Consider the following 17,616-nt stretch of genomic DNA (forward strand, 5'->3'; position numbering starts at 1 on the left):
GGCCTTGAGGCTCTGAATTTAGCATTTTATTCCCATTAATTCCTATTGCAGTCCGTGTACATAGATTATTCTGTCGTCTTTCCTCTGCCTCTCCCCCCATCCAGAGCTGTGATGGATCAGAACACATACTGCCATGTGCAATCCCACAATCTCCTCTAAACAAGCATTTCTTCCCATTATGGTGAGGGATGGAGCACATTCACATTTTAGTGTTAGTTAATATCTACACAAAATAATTACCCCAGTGCCTGCAGGTGCAGCCAGAGCTGGAATAAAGACCATACAAGAAGTTTGAGGAATTTCTCCATGAACAGAAGCATCATTCCCGTCATCGCACAAAACTTACTGACTATGCCACGAGAGCTGCACTAAGTGACCCCCACAAAGACTGGAGACGGTAGTAATTGAAGGTGAATATCACCACAATGTAATCTAACACTTAGTGAACAAAAAAACAGCTGTGAAGGTCCATCCTACGAGAGGAGCCAATTCCAAGGGCTATGCTACATTGAATCCGCACAAATCCCAGAATCTACCGCTTTACAAACAATGGTTGGTTTATTGCATGGTTGTTGGATCAGACACGTTGGTTTCCATTTCCCTGGTCAGAATTCTCTGCTCGCCTCATTCTCCCTGTTTATTGGCTGTCCCTCCCAAGTAATACAAGTGACATCACTAGCTGGCCCTCGCACCTACTGAGAAAGGTTCCAGGAGACGTCTGCTTGAATACGGAGGGATGTCCTTTCAAATTGCAAGGAAAACAATGATATTTTTGATTTCGGTGGATAAAGGGGCCGATCCCCAATTTAAATGTTTTACACACCCCACTGAAGTTATTATCCAGTGACCCCCAGGAAGCACTCATTTAAAAACACTTTGGTGTTTCTCCTCTGGACAATCCAATGAATCTAATCTCTTTACCCTGCTTCACGCCCCAGATTTACCATTTTACAAAGGTAAAGTCTCCAACGTACTCTCGGGTGAAATCCATGCCAGGCTTTTACTCAGTTGTCCATCCTGCCCAGGTCGATAACAAAAGTAATACATATGTGCTGTAATTATTGTATATTCTATGCTCTGAGGCAGTGATTCCCAACCAGGATTCCGTGGAACCCTGGGGCTCCTTGAAGCAGTCTCAGGGGTTCCTCCTATGGACTATGGACCACAGTATGTATTGTTTTGGTTTGTATTTTGTAGGGTGGATTGAGAGAGAGTGGGGTAATTGACAGAAGGTAAGGATGAGTGAAAAGAGAGGGGGGCGGGAGGGAGCGAGTGAGGAAAAGAGGGAGTAAGAGTGGGACACAAGGGATAAATACATGCGAGGCGGGAGGGGGGAGAGTTAGTGAGACGGAGGGGAGAGAAATGCATGGATAGATTGTGGGAAAGAGGTAGTTCGTGAGGTGTGAAATTTTGTGACTGACCCCTGTCGAACCTAATATGTGTCGGCCAGATAGGGGTTCCCCGAGATTTTTCGAAATACTTCAAGGGTTCCTCCAAACAAAAAAGGTTGGCTGAATTTTTCACATAATCTTATTAATAACTAATTTCTTGCATTGGATTTTGTTTTCTTCTGTTAGTATAGTCATATTCCTTTCTTTTCCCAAGGTCCAATTAGCCACAGGACCGGCGTATCACTAGCAAGCCTGTATACAGCCAACTCACAGAAATGTATAACTCAAGTTCTCAACCACAGTCCTCAAACCCCCCCCCCCCCCCCCCCCCCTGGAAATCTTCACAAAGGCTGAACTCGCTCGATCCAGTCTTCATTAGTTTATTGTAGTTGTGCAACCCAACGATAGCCGCTGTATATTTAAATGGACTTCAAAATATTAAAAGGCTGAAGAGACCTTTGTGCAAACCAGATGTGACCCTGCGCTAAAGCGCTTGTAGGTCACATCTGTCTGCTACTGTTTGCACGAGCAACATGTTCGCTTATTATGCCAATGTTTAAACATTCTCCTACGGTTGTCACAATGAGCAGGCTCCCGTGAGAAGTATTATCATTAATCAGACCGTGCCTTATTGCAAGAAGAAATCAGAGCTGGAAAGAAAAACATAGTCACTTTAGAGTATCTTCTCCAACATCGGGGGAGGTCACAACGCTTCTCTCGCTACTACCCAAGGACCCAAAGAATATTACGCTGTGGTATATATTCTCCAGGCTGTATCACATCACTCGATTCACATCTTATTGGCAACATCACAGACCAAAGCTTTCTGCTCATATTGTTTCCTTTTTATATCATCACAATGAACAAACATAGCTGATTAAATATTTTCAAAGGAGTGTGTGTGTGTATATATATATTTGTTAAAATTATTATTATATAAACACACACTAGGGTTGCCAAGTGGATTCTCCAAAAAATACTTGACACATGGGTGAAAGCTGTGACGAGCTCAAGGCACACACCCCGCTCAGCTCCATGCGGTTTCCTCCTCTCCTTGGCCACACCCCCTCCTGATAGGTCACATTACCCAGCAACAGCTGCCAATCAAGATGGAGGAAGCTGCCCAACCCCCTAGTAAAAGCCCTGCTCAGGAAAATCCCAGCCCCCCCCTCCACTCCCCCCTAAGCCGGTCCAGAGAGGTAATACCGGACACATACATAGCCAGGGTTGCAGACCTGTCTAAGACATGCAAATGAGCATACAGTAATATTTCCATTTGCTATATGCTTTACTGTGGAGGGTTTTTGGTCACTTTTTTACAGATAGATATAGATAGACACACACCCCTTGTCTAGGAGTTGGTGTCCATGAATATTTAATCTTTCTCCTCTTTAACACACATTTTTCACTTGATTGTATATTTAATTCTTTAACAGATTTGTCAGCTTTCAACTATATAAATACGTTTATTATTAAAAAAACAGATTCAGTTAAAAAGGCCAGTGCTCGCTCAGAAAGGGTTTCCATTGTATCTTTTATCTTTGAGCTATGGTAGGAATCTCAGAAACCCGAATCTCTGGCGCCCACAGCATGCGCTGCTGCTGAACACTTGTTACAGCACCAGGTGAGATCCCGCGCTCTGCGACCCTCACTCACTGAATATCTCCCCTCACTCACTGTATGTCTCCCCTCACTCACTGTATGTCTCAAAGCTACGAAGAGCCCATTGTGTACTGCAATGCATTGCTAGGGTGTACTTTGCAGGCACCTGCATCACAACGGGTTAAACCCTCTATCCCAGGGGTGGCCAACTCTAGATCAGGTTTACAGGATATCCCTGCTTCAGCACAGGTGGCTCAATTGAAGAATGTGAACCTGTCCTGTTGGTAGCCCCCGAGTTGGCCTCCCCTGTTCTATAAATTGACTGGGGTTGAAATGAATATGAGGATCGTTGTAGAAGTGTGTATTCTCTATCACAGCAACTGTTCATGAAACACGCGTCAAATTGGCAAAGATTCCACAAATGGTAATGTGGGGGTGTCCATGTGTGATGCACGGTGGAGATCTGTCTTGCTGCGGGCCCAGGGCCGTCCTACAAGCCCTCAGTGATAAAGCTGTCCTGCAGTTAAAGCATATCATTATCTGGGTTTTAACACAGACATGGAGTGTGCTAGAGCAGGGGTGCGCAAACTGGGGGGCTCAAGATTTTTTTTGCGGGTGGGGGGGAGAGGGGTGTTCAGCAGGTTACAAAGGCCCCACACTCTTCCCCAAGGCATTTAAATTCAAATGACGCTGTGTAACCCCGGCACAAAAGGTATTGGGGGGTGGGATGAGCATGCAGGAAAGTTTGCACACCCCTGTGCAGCTAGAGAACCCTCTGCACTAGAGGACCATGCTGTTTGTGCAGCACACCTTTAATGGTGTCTGATGAGCCAGGTGGAGACTGGATAATTGACTCTAGCTGAATTAACCAGCTCCCTCTTGGACTCATCATCAGCTACAGACAGGCTTTAAATGTGCTGCCTTTTTAAAACCGGGGAAAGGCCCCGTCACATGGAGACAAATACAAAGAGAGAGAGAGAGCAGGCGGAGCCATATATAATGCAGGCAGGATGCTCCTGGAAACACATTGTACACCAAGATGACAGGGAATCATAGATTATGCTACTTCAAAAGTGCTTGAGGAACAAACCTTAACTTCTTCCCTAAATATCAGCCCTGTGATTTGTTAAATAGCATTGTATGTCAGGTCCATGGAATAAAACCTGCATCAAAGGGACTACGTGGAAGAATTCAACTAGGAGGGGCCCAAACGTCAGTTTTCAAGGGTCACCAACAGGTCAGTATTTAAGGACATCCCTGCTTCAGCACAGGTGGCTCAGTTATTGACTGAGCCACTGATTGAGCCTGAAGCAGAGATATTCTTAAAAACTGACCTGTTTGTGGCCCGTGTTAACTGGTGTTGACCATCCCCGACTTAGACCTTCTTAAAGCCATGTGCTAAAGACCGAGAAAGTTAATGACAAGATGGTGCTACCCATTAATTATGAATAGTCACTGAAGTGACCATTAACAATTGTGGCTATCCCCACCTGGGACCCCCAAAAGAGAGGAATGTGCCATGAACATTGGCAGTAAGGCCGTTTGACTTTTGCACCTCGGAGAAACATTCTGTTGACCACATCTGTCCCTGTGTCACACGGATTTAGAAATCCCTCGATTTGCATCACTCGACAATAACTATTAGACCATGTGACTGCGTAATGCTAAATACCCCAACAGTAGGATAAATGAATGAATGAATAACCAGTTACTTGTAGGATACCTTGAGAAATCGCTCTGTGAAGCGTGAAACGTTGGTAGGGATCTCCACTGCCGTTTTTCCATGACCAATAAATAATCTTTTTATGGGATACGCACCCTCCTTTCTAACTTTTTGATACCTACAGTAGTGCTCTTCCAGTTTTTCTCCTCCTCGACAATAAATATAAGAATAGGGATAGTAGTATTTTACCAGACACTTTCCAGGGAGATCTTTTCTCATTTTAGTCATTCATTTGTGCAGCCCACTTGCTGAAAAATGTCATTTACACAGCAGCGGAACGGCTCGATACATTAGCTGGAACCCCTTCCCAGATGGTGGCCCTCGGATGGGTTGCCACCCCCCTAGTGTAGCTGGCCTTTCTGCGGATAAATTCCTCTCTCCAAGAAGCACGGCAAATGGGCGTGAAATGTATTGTGAGATTTGACGACACACCAGCACAAATCTCCATGTTACACAAGAATGAAGAGAGGGCGGCAAAAGCTTGTGCTCTGGGCCACCTCTTCAGCCATCTTGCTGCAACTTGGAACAATCCTTTGGCAAAGCTAAGGGTATGGGAAGGGAGCTCGGCGTTTCCCCGTGTGCCACAGGAGAGGGTCTATGGATTCTTTAGGGCTCAAGAGAAGTGCCATAACATAGATGCAAAGGGAATATCATGAGATCTAAACTCCTTCCCTACCGCAAAGACCCTGGGAGCACTTTAAGTGAAAGCAGAGGCATGGATAGGGAGCATGTAATGCGGGGTTTGCCTCTGTGCATGTATCTGTCCTCATGTCGGAGTCTGCCTGACCTGCGTGCATCTACAGTACCTGTCCTCCTGTCTGCGAGTCTGTCTCAGTCTGAGCTGTGTGCATCTATCTGTCCTCCTGTCGGTCTGTCTCACCCGTGATCATATTCCTTGCATCTCCACATGTATCTCTTTACAGAACATCCTATCCCTTCCAGTTCTGCCAGCACCAGTGTAGGTAACCCTTTATTCCTCACCCAGGAATCGGGTTATGCCATAAACCGCAGACCCTTTATTTTCAGCAGTTTCTGGACCCTTGTGAATTTAGAAACAATTTTTCAAGTAATACCAGAGCCTTCCCAGCCACGCACACAGGAGAGGCTTACTCTTTGGATTTTATTTAAAGCATCAGATTTCATTCAGAAAGAAATTAAATATAGTGTGTGCACACAGTTGTTTTGTTTTTCGTTTTTTTTTTTTTTTTACAGAAAAGACCTTGATCTAGTGACAAGAAACAGAGCAACAGGTAACACTGGGGATGGGGGAAGTATGCAGAATACAAACACCAAACAACAGGGGAATTACACCTTTTACCAGCACACCCCCATTCCCCAAGTCCCAACATCTCAGGTCTTATTCATTAGTGCCAGTTCAACAGCTGCTAAGAGAACTGAAAAGTGTTAAAATGGACAGTGTCTTTTGGTTGTGAAGCTGAAGGTTAGAGAGGGGAGGGTGAGGGTCACTTTCTGTGACCGGAGAATGAAAGGCCATGAACAACAACGTCAAATGAGAACCATCGTCTGGACACAAAACAAAGTGTACACAAAAAATGGGGGTTTCTTCTTTTAAAATCTACTGCACTTCTGCAAACCGTCATGAACCAATGACCTCATCTACAAGGAGATACAGAAAGTCTGTTCACTAGTCTTTAAAGCATGTTGTTTTTGTTTGTGAGCTGTGGTTCCTGGGATGTGGAAACTATAAAGAATGGAAGCCACCCAACATGGTGTCCCTGGGAGACGTCTATCCGCCCCAGTCCTGAATCTGTTCTGCCCAGTTAAATTAGCAAAAAAATAAAATGAAAATAAAATAGTTCCTGAACAAAATAAAATAAATACATATATACACATACATATATATATATATATATATATCCCTATCTATATATATGTATATATAAAATTCCAAGACCAGAACCAGAACACGGTGTGAGCATTTGACCTGAGAATAACACAATATTTCCATTGGTTTCTTCTTAGCAAAGCCGTTGCTATGTGAGCCAGTAAGGGCGGTCACCACAGGGCACCAAGTGCCAAACAAGGGGGTAAAAAGGAGGAGTCGGGCCCCGTTCCCTGTGTCTGGAGCCCAATGTGACAGCAGGTAGAAGGGAGAACAGGTCAGTGGGGCAGGTGCAGGAATGACGAGATTCATACTGGGGGAAGGAAGGGGTCCTTTTTTTTGGTTAGAAGCTTTGGAATTTGCAGTAAGAGTATTTTGTTTATGAAATTGGTTTGTTATTTTTCTTTTATTATTTAAATTCACCTTTATTATTATTATTTTTCCCATTGTCCATCTCCGAAGTCTACAGACGTGAGGAACCTACTCCCACGGCAGTTCGAGAGCTGTCCTCGTGACAGCCCGGGTTCTCAGAAGTGCCCAGTGGACTTCCTGCCCCGTCAGTCTTTTGGCTAAGGTCCGAGTCAGACTCCTCAGAGAAGCCGTCTGTTGGAAAGGAGGTGGCAACCCCTGAGGTGCTGCACAGACTTGAGGTAACTGTTGAAGATGAGGAGAGTGGGGCGAAAGGTGGGGGTTTCCGGTGGGCACTGTGAGACCAAGACTTTGTGGAGGCGTGGGGGGAAGAAGCGGAGGGCGAGGGGGGGGAGAGGCTGGCTTTGGAGTCAGCAGCAGACTGAGAGGTAGATGTGGTGTCAGGATTGGGGAAGCAGGCAGAGTGAGGTAATAAACTAGGTTGCTCTTTGGCATTTCTTGCTGTTCTTTTGATTGTTCTGTGTCTGTGCAAGGGCGACTCCAGATGTTGACGCAGAGCATCACTCCCACAGAGAGTGGCCTCACAGCCCAAGCAGCGGTAAGTGCCGCTACAGTCCCTCGTGGGGACGCACGTCACCAGCTCTTGCAGGTCCACCATAGATTGACCAAAGAAGCAGAGGGACTTCAGGTGGCTGATAGCCGTCTCCTCACTGCTGAAGCTCAGCTCACACTTCCGGCAGACCAGCCTGTACTGCACCTTTGGGACTATGAATGGATCCAGGAGACAGTCCGCACCTTGGCTTTCCACTTCTTGCTGTTCTGTGGGCTTGTTGGAGAGAGACACCTCATGGGGCACAGTACTCTGTTCTTCGAGCTTGGGGGAATCTTTGGCAGGGTCTTTGTCTGAGGGGGCAGCCACCGAGGGGGCTGGGGGTTGGCTCGCTTTGGACTGTTGCTGCTGCAGTCTTTGTTGGTGCTGTTGGTGCTGTTGGTGCTGTTGATGCTGTTTCTGCTGCATTTGTAGTTGCCTCTGCTGCTGCTGTAGAGCTTCCTGCAAGCTTTGCTGGTACTGTTGATATTGCTGCAGCAAGGAGCTTTGAGAAAGACCCATCAGAGCTTGGGGGAGAGCATGGTTGTATGGGAACAAACTTTCCATGCCATACATTGGTTGCAAATAACCACTCTGCAGGGTCCCGGGTATCTGGGCACTGTAGTAGGGAGAGAAGCCAGGAACAAAGTATGGAAGGAACTGGCTAGTGAGCAGGGCGGCAGGATCTGAAGTCAGTGCAGCTTGTAAAGCCTGGAGCTGTGATGAATCCACTACATACTCCATGCCTGACATCGAAGTGGAGGTTGATGCTGGAGTTTCCCCTTTCTCTTTCTTGGGTACAGGCGAGGGTTCCCTTTTTCCTTTCCCCTTTTCCTTCTCTCTCATCTTCACACGGTCCTTTTCTTTCTGCATTTCTGGTGGCTGGGGCGCTGTTGACGAGTGGGACTGCGATGGGGCTGGGGGGCTTAGTGATTTGGGGGGTTGTTTATTTGGCTGTCCAGAAGTGGGCAGACCAGGCGAAGGGACCGTTGTGCTGGATACTCCCATCACATTGGGCTTGGGAGAACTTAAAGCTAGAAGAGAGAGAAAAAATAATAATGATGACACTGGACACAGAATAAGAACCCCTTATGAGTTAAAGTCACTGTTAATCAAGATTTACTCTTAATCGTTACTCAAATCGCTCAAACATTTATCAAAATTCATCTAAAACTTTTTTTTTTCAAAGCTTGAGTAATTTAAAAAAATATATTGATGCAAATATATATACCGACATAAAAATGACATGTCAACTTCAAACAACGAGAACTGACTTTAAAAAATCTAAGACACACAGAGATGAGCTGATCCCCTGAAATGAAGCATTTCTGAATTCCTAACCCAGCTGGTGTATAGTTGATAATAGGCCAAAGGACAAAATAGAAGCTACAACGTTTGATTGGAAGAAGCTGCATTCAGAAATTATGTAAGGTTTGGTTTATTTCCAATAGTCTTGTTGGGGTATTGGGAGTATGCACTGTTCTTAAATAACTTACTATACTAGTAACGTGATAATTACTATACTAGTAACGTGATCACTACTATACTAGTAACGTGATAATTACTAGCCGATGTCCATCGGGTTCAACCTTTGCTAAATTCGTACTTATATTTTATCTCCTTTCCGACTCCAGTATTGGTAGTCGGGTCCCTTCCTAGATCAATGCTTTGTCCATCCTTTCACATGCTCAGTGTTCCTATATTATCTTTTTAACAGACATTCAATATTTTCTTAAATGTATCTATTGCATCTTCTGTCACTATTCTCAACAGTGTTTAACATGGGAACAAAGCTCTTCTGTATTCTGCAATATATACACATTTTTCAATATATCTATTCTATACTTCAGCTCCAGGAATGGAGAGACCTTCTTAAAAAAAAGGGGGAAAGTGCAAGTTTCAAAATAAAAGGAGCAGTGGTCTCTATAGCAGGGTCCTAGTAACATGGTGCTTCTTTTACTGCTGTGCTCTTTTCTCTTGTGCCCACCTGTGTTAACTGGAGTAAATCCTGGCAAGGATGGGCTGCTGAGGCCCGGCAACAGGACTGGAGGGATGCCTTGAAGAGCTGGGTACGCTGTTGGGAGATTGAGTGCTTGTAGTGATGTGTTATCAAATGCACCATGCTGTTGGGATGCCAGACCCAGAACTTCATTGGCTTTTTTGATGCGGTCCAATTCCTGTTGAGCCATCAGCTGGCGAACTGTAGCCGGATCAAAGTACTCCTTCTCCTTGTCCAATTGGCTTCCAATAGCATCTTTAACTTTGGCGATATGCTGTAGGGAAAAGATATGATCCCGCACAGACAGCCGTGCGCTGTACTTGATACCACACAAAGTGCACTCTATTTTGGATCCCTCATAGGTTGTTTGGTTAATGCCGAAGTGCTTGGCCATGCTTATTTTGGACTTCTTCTCCTTTGCCCGGGCGTTCTGAAACCAGACCTGGACGACTCTCTTTGGCAGTCCGATATCATTGCCCAGGACTTCACACTCCAACATAGTGGGTGTTCTATAGTCATTAAAGCAAGATTTGAGGACTTTCAGCTGAAGGTTTGTCATTTGTGTCCGAAATCGTTTCTGACCAGGGCGGTCCCCACTGTCTCCGGACTTGCCTGCTGAACCACTTGCACCTGGGCTAGGAGAGCAAGGGTCTGCAAGGCTGGAAGTTTCACTATAATCAACCATGCCTTCATTGTCATACTCTTTGCTGTAATAGCTTGGGGCTGGGCTGACCAAACCAGAAGACATTTGGTCGTCATACTCAGACATTGCCATCATGGCAGACTTTGGCAGGCCCTCGCTGGTTACGGATGAAGATTTGGCATCAGCTACGATGCCTGTGGTGCTGTCATTATCTGCATTTCCTTCATCTCCTGTTGTTGTGTCAGTTATAGCGGTGTTTACAGAAGAGCAGTCATCATTGTCCAGCTTAGTCTGGTCAAAGCTCAAGTTGACACATGACATGGACGGGCTTTCAAAATCTTCCATCCCTTCCACCTTAATGGAGGATGGACTGAGCAATGTTCGAGGAGAAAGTTCCATGGATTTGCTCACCGGAGAGAGGGAGATGCACTGGCCATCAATGCTGCTCTGCGGTAGGTTGTGAAAGCCAGCACCGTCAAAGAGTTCTCCTTTCAACTGAATCCCTCCATCACAGTCTAAGAGCATAGCAGACAAGCTCATATTGTATCCAGCTCGTTTCGCTTCGTGCCAATGACGAGATCGGATGTGAGCTTCCAACGCAGTTTTTGCTTTAAACAGTGCCCTGCAGAAGGGACAACGTCTGTGGGCTTGTGCTGGACCAACTGCTCTGAACTGCCCTTTTCTCTCTCGTGCCCGTGTGTTTTGAAACCAGACCTGAACCACACGCTTCTTTAAGCCCACCTCATGAGCAATATGGTCCAACATTTTGCGTGTTGGGTTAGAGTCCAGCAGGTATTTCTGATACAGAATCTCCAGCTGCTCTGGTGTGATCGTTGTTCGTAAACGCTTGTCTCTTTGAGGCTCCTCCCCACCTGTCCCACTATCATTCTCCCCAGGACTTGCATTAGCCTTTTCCTCTAGTTTCCTTTTCAGTGTGTTCATTGTGGATGATGGTGTGGAAGGGGAAGTAGCAGAGCCTGTAGGGATTTGAGGGAGGCCTCCAGACAATAGCTGGCTGGCCAGCAGTGGATTACTGGGGTCAAAAAGCATGAAGGACATATCCATGGGTCTGTCCAAGAACTGGGGGTGGATAAACTGGTTCTGTGCACTTAAGAAATGAAGTTGTTGGTGCTCTTGCCAGTGCTCAAATGAAGGAAATGCCAGTTTGCACTGGTCACACTGGTAGGGAATTAGCTGGGGAGGAATATTTGCCAATTGCTGTGGAGTTGATGTGTGAAGGGGTTTCAAAGGATGGTGAGAGAGCTGGGTGGCAATGGGGCTTGATTGAGCCATGGAACACTGTGGGGTCTGTGGTTGTGTTGATGATGGAGAAGAAAGAGGTGGAAGATTTTGTGATGCGCTCACTTTTTCTTCTAATTGTTCATGTTGCAGAGGTCGTGGCTGCGTTGGCTGAGGCTGCTCAGGCTCTTGCTTTGGTTGCAGTGGCTGCTCATGTGTTTGGTTTTGCTGCATCCTTGGGGGATCAAACGACTTTGGTTTCTCATCAGGAGCAGTCTCTGGTTTGGAACTATGCAGGAGGGCTTCTTCCACCTCTGCCATATGCTGAAGGAAAGGGTTGCCAGTGGTGTTTGCAGAAGATGAGGCTGCAGTACTATAAGACTGATAGGGCATAGGGGTGCTGCAGGAAGAACTGGAGGGTGTCAGTATATCAGTAGCATCCATGGAGTCTTCATTTTGGCTGTAATCCTGCAAGTCTTCATCCTCATCTTTATAACATAGCCTTTTCTGATGTTTAATGAGGTCGAAGATCCGTTGAAAGACCAAACTACACTTTTTGCACTGGTAGTTCAAATTGCTAGTACGAATATACCTATCATTGCTCAGCTCACGCCTCTCCCCTTCCTTCCCATCACCCTGGTTTTCATAGTTTTTTCGTGCTTTCTGACGAGCATTCTGGAACCAAACCACAATGACACGTGTAGGGAGGTTGAGAAGACTAGAGAGCTGCTCAAATTCATCATCCTTTGGGTAGGCATTGGCATCAAAGAAGTCCTGAAGAACTCGAAGTTGGTAGTCTGTAAAGCGGGTCCTGGATGACCTTTTGCTTCCCCAGTATTCGTGCTTTTGAGGTTCTGGTGAAGGTGGTTTGGAGTCTATTCTTAGTTCCTCCAAGCTGGTAATGGGAGGGTTGTTAAAGTTGTAAGGAGAATCTTTGTTGCGCTGACGCTCCTTAAAGAGAGTATTTCTAAACCAGTGCTTAATCACTTTCTGTGGCAATCCAGACTTATCAGCCATTTCTTTGATCTGTTCCTCACTTGGGGAATTGTTGATATCAAAATACTGGCGGAGAACTCTGAGCTGGTCATCAGTGATCCTGGTCCGTGGCCTCTTGTTCTGTTGTTGTAGAAGATTGGGATTGAGCTGATGTTGATACAATTGAGCCAAGTCTGCAGGAAGGGAGTCCATAGACCCTAACTGAGGTTGGAGCTGTGTCGACATTGTCTGCATCGGCATTGTTTGCATCATGAGAGGAGAAAAGATGGGCAACTCCATTGACATTGAAAGAGGAGTCATTGGCACAGATGTCTGAGCTGGTGAAATGCTGGGAGGGGGTCACAGGTGGAGCGGAAGTTGGGATGGTTGGGGTGGTAGCCGGTTGTGGGGGTGCTGGAGGAGGTGGTGGTGGAGGGGGCGGAGGCGGTGGTGGTGGAGGAGGAGCCTCTGGAGTTTGAGGCCTCAGTGGATATTGTTTATCATAGTGATCTCTGTACTGTTTGGCAAACCTCTCTAGTTTCTTAAAGGGCAGATGCGCTGATGAACATGCTCCTGGTGACTCTTGAGGATCAGGATGTTGGAGAAGAGTTTCCCACACGAGCTGCATTCCAGCTTCTCCAAGCCGTCAGCCTGCTCACCCTTTCCATTCTTTTTCTGAGCTTTATGCTTGTTCTCATTGTACTGAATCACAAGTTCAAAACCAAAGTTCTCAAGCAAGGCTTTTGTGGCATTGCCTCGTGCATCGGATGCAATACGAGGAGGAAGCAAGAGGGAGTCAGAACAGGATCCTGATGCAAACTCTTTCTTTTCTTTGCTCTTCAAGGCATCAGGCAATGGCTCACTGACTGTGGAGCTCTCCTCCCCTCTCTCAACAAACTCTCTCTCTTTCTGCAATTCCTTGTAACTTTCTTTTACAGGTTTGTGTTTTGGTTCTGGCAGCTGTAAAAGTGCAGCGTGAGCCTCTGCCATGCACATCTGCCCTTGCTGCTGCAGTAGATGCTGGTGATGGGCGTGAACTTGGTGCGAGAGCTGCATTGGAGCCTTGAGATCTTCCAGTAGACTGGGGCTGCTCCCAGTCAGGGTCAGTGTTCCACTGGTAAAGGGCAGACTGACCTCTGGGTTGAATTGGAACTCAGCACTAGGGATGTAAAATGGGAACAGCAGATGCTGCTGCTGTTGAAGTTGGAGTAAGGTCTCAGTCGTCATAGGAAAGTGGGGTAGGAGGCCGGGGTTGAACAGCTGGGACTGCAGCAGAGTAGCTTGCTGCTGCAGTTCTTGCTGCAGATGGGCTTGGATCTGTGCTTGTGCATGGGCCAATGTTTGAACTTGTAATTGTTGTTGTTGCTGCTGTTGCTGCTGCTGTTGCTGTTGTTGCCGTGAAGCTATCATATCGGCCAATTTCTTACGATTCACATCCTTATGTTCAGAAGGAGAGGGGGCACAACTAGTGACCAGGCTACTTGCACCATGGTTTCCCATTGTCTCCATGTGTGTTTGGCTCATGAAACTGGAGCTTGAGGCAGATGTAACTGTGGCTGTGCAACTTGGAGTGGTGGTGACATTATTACTAACAGGGCTTGGTGTGGAGGAACTTACGTAAATGAAGCTGTTTGTAGCGTTTGCTCCATTGCTACTGCTACTAGCTGCTTCCAATTTTGCCGCACGGGTCTTGGTCTGTGTAATACAGACCTCATGTGGATCTCTAGTGTGGAGCTCTGACTATATGCGACACTACAGGTGTTGCACTTAAAAGGCTTGTTATCTGGGCTGCTGGTGGACTCAGGCTGCCCGGTTGCTGATTCTTGAAGGGCTCTTTTCAATTTGTGCAGATGGGACACCGAGTTGTAATGGACCAGTAGAATGTTCTTCTGTGTGAAGGACTCCTTGCACACTGTACACTTATAGGGCCGCGAGGGATCCAAAAACTTCTCCATTGTGAAGTTTGGACCCTTTCGAAAGGCAGGGCCCGCTTGGGCTCGGAACCAGAATCCTCTTGCACAGACCCCGAATCACTGCAGGTTGGACTTTGTTTATCTTCCAGATCACTCTCTTCCTCCTTCTCTTCCTCTACCAGCATACTTTGGTCTTCAGCCATAGAGGCGTCTCCCATGGCAATGACGTCCCCGTTCACCAGGAGGCCACTGTACAGTTGCTGGATGTCCGATTCGCTCAGCTCCAGGTGGCTGCTCTCCAGATGCTTTTTAAGCGCTTGGAAGGTGCGGAAGCTCCTCTGACAAAGGGCAGCACATGGTGGCGGCCCGGATCACGTGGTACTGCGAGTGCAACTGGAGCTTTTCAATGGTTTTAAACGCCAAACTGCACTGGTTGCAGCGATACTTGTAAACGTGGCGATCGGACACGGGCAGCTGAGGGCGCTTGATGTGAATCTCGTTGAAGTGCGCCTGCAGCGCAGGAGAGGTTTTGAAGACCTGGTTGCAGCCTTTCTTCCAGCACAAGAACCCAGAGTCCTCTCTGGCAGAGCTGTGGTCGCTTGGAGCAGCTTTCTGGTCTCCGTTAGGCTCCGGTCCCTCCGGAGCTCCGGAGCTCTTGGAAGATTCTTCCGCGGGTTCTGTGAAAAAGTGACACAACGTTACTTTTCTGAGAATATTCCCTAAATACTAAAGGAATTTATTATCCCCACTTTGGGAATTCTTCCAAGACAAAATTGCATTTAATCCAGCCCACCCGAAGAGGCTGGTCCTCTCTACAACAGGACTTGATAGGGTCTTACCAGAAAGCCTCTCGGTGTTCTCTGGGACGGAGGTGGACGCTGCCCTTTCTCGCTCTGGTGAACTCACTGGGAGGAACATGCTACTTGGCATCAGCATCTCCGGAGATGTTACCTGCAGCGAGAGCCAGGAACAATTTTATTAAGTGCCCTAACCACCAACCTGCCCTACTCTTCCATTAGCCCAAAGCAAGCTGCTGAGCGTACATAGCTGCAACCCCCTTCATTACTGGCCTGTGATAATTATCAGTACATACTCCCGGGAATAATCTTTCAATTAATAATTTTTTTTTCCCCTTTCTAAAGAATCCTGACTTTAATCACAAAAAGTGTTTTGTCGCTGGCTCTGGAACAGCCAATGGACAGATGCATTTAAAGCCCCCTTACTCAAACAAGCACATACTCCTAATTCAGACCGTGAAGAGGAACTAGTGTGCGTAGTTCCCGAGCGGAAGGAGCAGCCAGCATATGTTTTAATACACAAGCCAAACAAAAAGATTGCCGATGGAAAACAAAAAATTCTTGGTGGGAAAAACTGAAACAAAATGGAGAGGTGTAGATTTTGGCATTGCAGAGGCGGTTATCTCCTAAACTGGTATATCCTTCTCTCCCTCCACTAAGTAACCATCACAGGGTGTAGAGCCGTTACACCCAGAACACTAGTGGGGACGCGACCTCTAAACCAGGAGGCGCTGAACTCCAGTCCTCAAGAACCTCCCCAACAGGTCAAGTTTTAAGGATATCCCTGCTTCAGCAGAGGTGGCTCAATCAGTCCCAGCTTCAGGACAGGTGGCTCAGTCTTCGACGGAGCCTCTGATTGAACCACCTGTGCTGAAGCAGGGATACACTGAAAACCTGACCTGTTGGTGGCCCTTGAGGACTGGAGCTAACCCACCCCCCCCCCCCCCGCCACCTCGAAACCATTCTAAATTTTTATAATTAGATTTTGCCTTCAATAGACACAGAAGGTCCAAAGATATGCAACATTTAACCATAATGTTCACTCTCCAAACTTTATAGAAACCGCTTTGGAGATTAAAAAAAGAAATAAATAAAAATTCTGCCAGCATTAAAACGAAACCGATTTGCCATCACCCAGGAAAATAAACCTTCAGTGGCCCGATAGTTACCATAAAATCCCCAATATTGGCACACCTGTGCATGCCTTGAGTAACCATGTTCTCTAACTCCACCCGCTTCCTTGAAGCTCACGCAGGACACGTGTATGACAGCATACACCCACTCTCTGTCCAGTTACGTGTTACACAGGGCTCCGGCTAATTCCATGCTAGTGATAAGTGTCACTGAACCAACATGACTGCTCACTGAACAATGGTCCACAACGGGAAGGATGTGACAACATGTGGAATTCATATATAATCTGACATCCCTGATACAAATGTTACAACAAGGAGGTAAGATTGTGTCTACAAATATTAGAATTGCGTAACAATTACATAGGAACAAATGGACTTAACCCATGCACGTCCCGCAACAACTAGACACATCTATGGGATGTCCAAGCTTTATTGGTGTGTAATGAGCACACATCCAGTCAGTGGAAAGAAGACCAGGCTTGCAGGCCCAATTATTTCTCGTCTGATCTCCTTATATGTAAGCGAGGAGCTGAAGTATTACAGACAGAAGAAGCCACGATCACAAGCATGGGTGCATTTTCATTTAAAAGGCAAGGGGAAGGAAAAGTGTGCCCGCCAAACCCCACACCCCACACCCAGCGAGAGCAAAGCTGTGTGCAGAGTCTCGGAGACATCCAGCTCCACAAGACAGCTATATAATTGTTTTCATACACTTTAATTAGAAAAACTCGCCTGGCTTGATAATAAGAGAGACTTCTGTACTTGAAAGGTTGAAGTCAATCAAGTGTGAATGACGGCAGACGAGGAGGTGAACGAGAGCCTTGTCTGCTCTCCACTTTAATCATCTTTCCTGATTGGGATTCTGGCAGGTTTTGAGAGGTCTAATGCGTCTGCTCCCCGTCTCCTAAACCGCCTCCCGCATCACACACCGAGGGACAATAAACAACCGGCAAACCATGAACCCAACGCCTCGTGCGCCCCACACACTACAGTCTCTACCCTATGGCTGACACCGTGGTACCCTGCACCCCTGGATCCCGTGCTCTGGCCTGCACTCCTAGCACACACACCCAATACGTGTACCTTGCTGCTCTCCTCAGGCATCTCACTCACGTTTTGTAGCGTGGGTGGGACACTTCTGTAACGGAGCTTGGTCATTCTCCAATATGGGAAGTATAAAACTGTCTGTGAATACCAGGGTGGCCAACTTCAGTAGTCCACAAGGGCCACCAACAGGTCAGGTTTTCAGGGTATCCCTGCTTCAGCATAGGTGGCTCAGGCGCTTCGACAGCCACTAGTGCTGAAGCAGGGATACCCTGAAAACCTGACCTGTTGGTGGCCCTTGAGAACTGGAGTTGCCCGCCCGCCCCCCCCCCCCCCCCAGTGTATATAAATCA

At 46.8% G+C, this 17,616-nt stretch overlaps 1 protein-coding gene across 1 annotated transcript in view; it reads right to left on the minus strand.

The window, feature by feature from the left end:
* Positions 1-5,822: 5,822 nt before the first annotated feature.
* ZFHX3 (zinc finger homeobox 3) overlaps positions 5,823-17,616 on the minus strand; it is a 79,915-nt gene continuing 68,121 nt past the window's right edge. The window contains 8 exon segments of the mRNA XM_075576473.1: positions 5,823-8,551; positions 9,505-12,730; positions 12,732-12,931; positions 12,934-14,070; positions 14,073-14,348; positions 14,351-14,633; positions 14,635-14,963; positions 15,126-15,237. Of these exon segments, the coding sequence (XP_075432588.1) occupies positions 7,023-8,551; positions 9,505-12,730; positions 12,732-12,931; positions 12,934-14,070; positions 14,073-14,348; positions 14,351-14,633; positions 14,635-14,963; positions 15,126-15,237 (7,092 nt within the window). The 3' untranslated portion in view covers positions 5,823-7,022.

The sequence above is a fragment of the Ascaphus truei genome, chromosome 19, assembly GCF_040206685.1.
Source record: "Ascaphus truei isolate aAscTru1 chromosome 19, aAscTru1.hap1, whole genome shotgun sequence".
In the NCBI taxonomy this organism is placed as follows: Eukaryota; Metazoa; Chordata; class Amphibia; order Anura; family Ascaphidae; genus Ascaphus; species Ascaphus truei.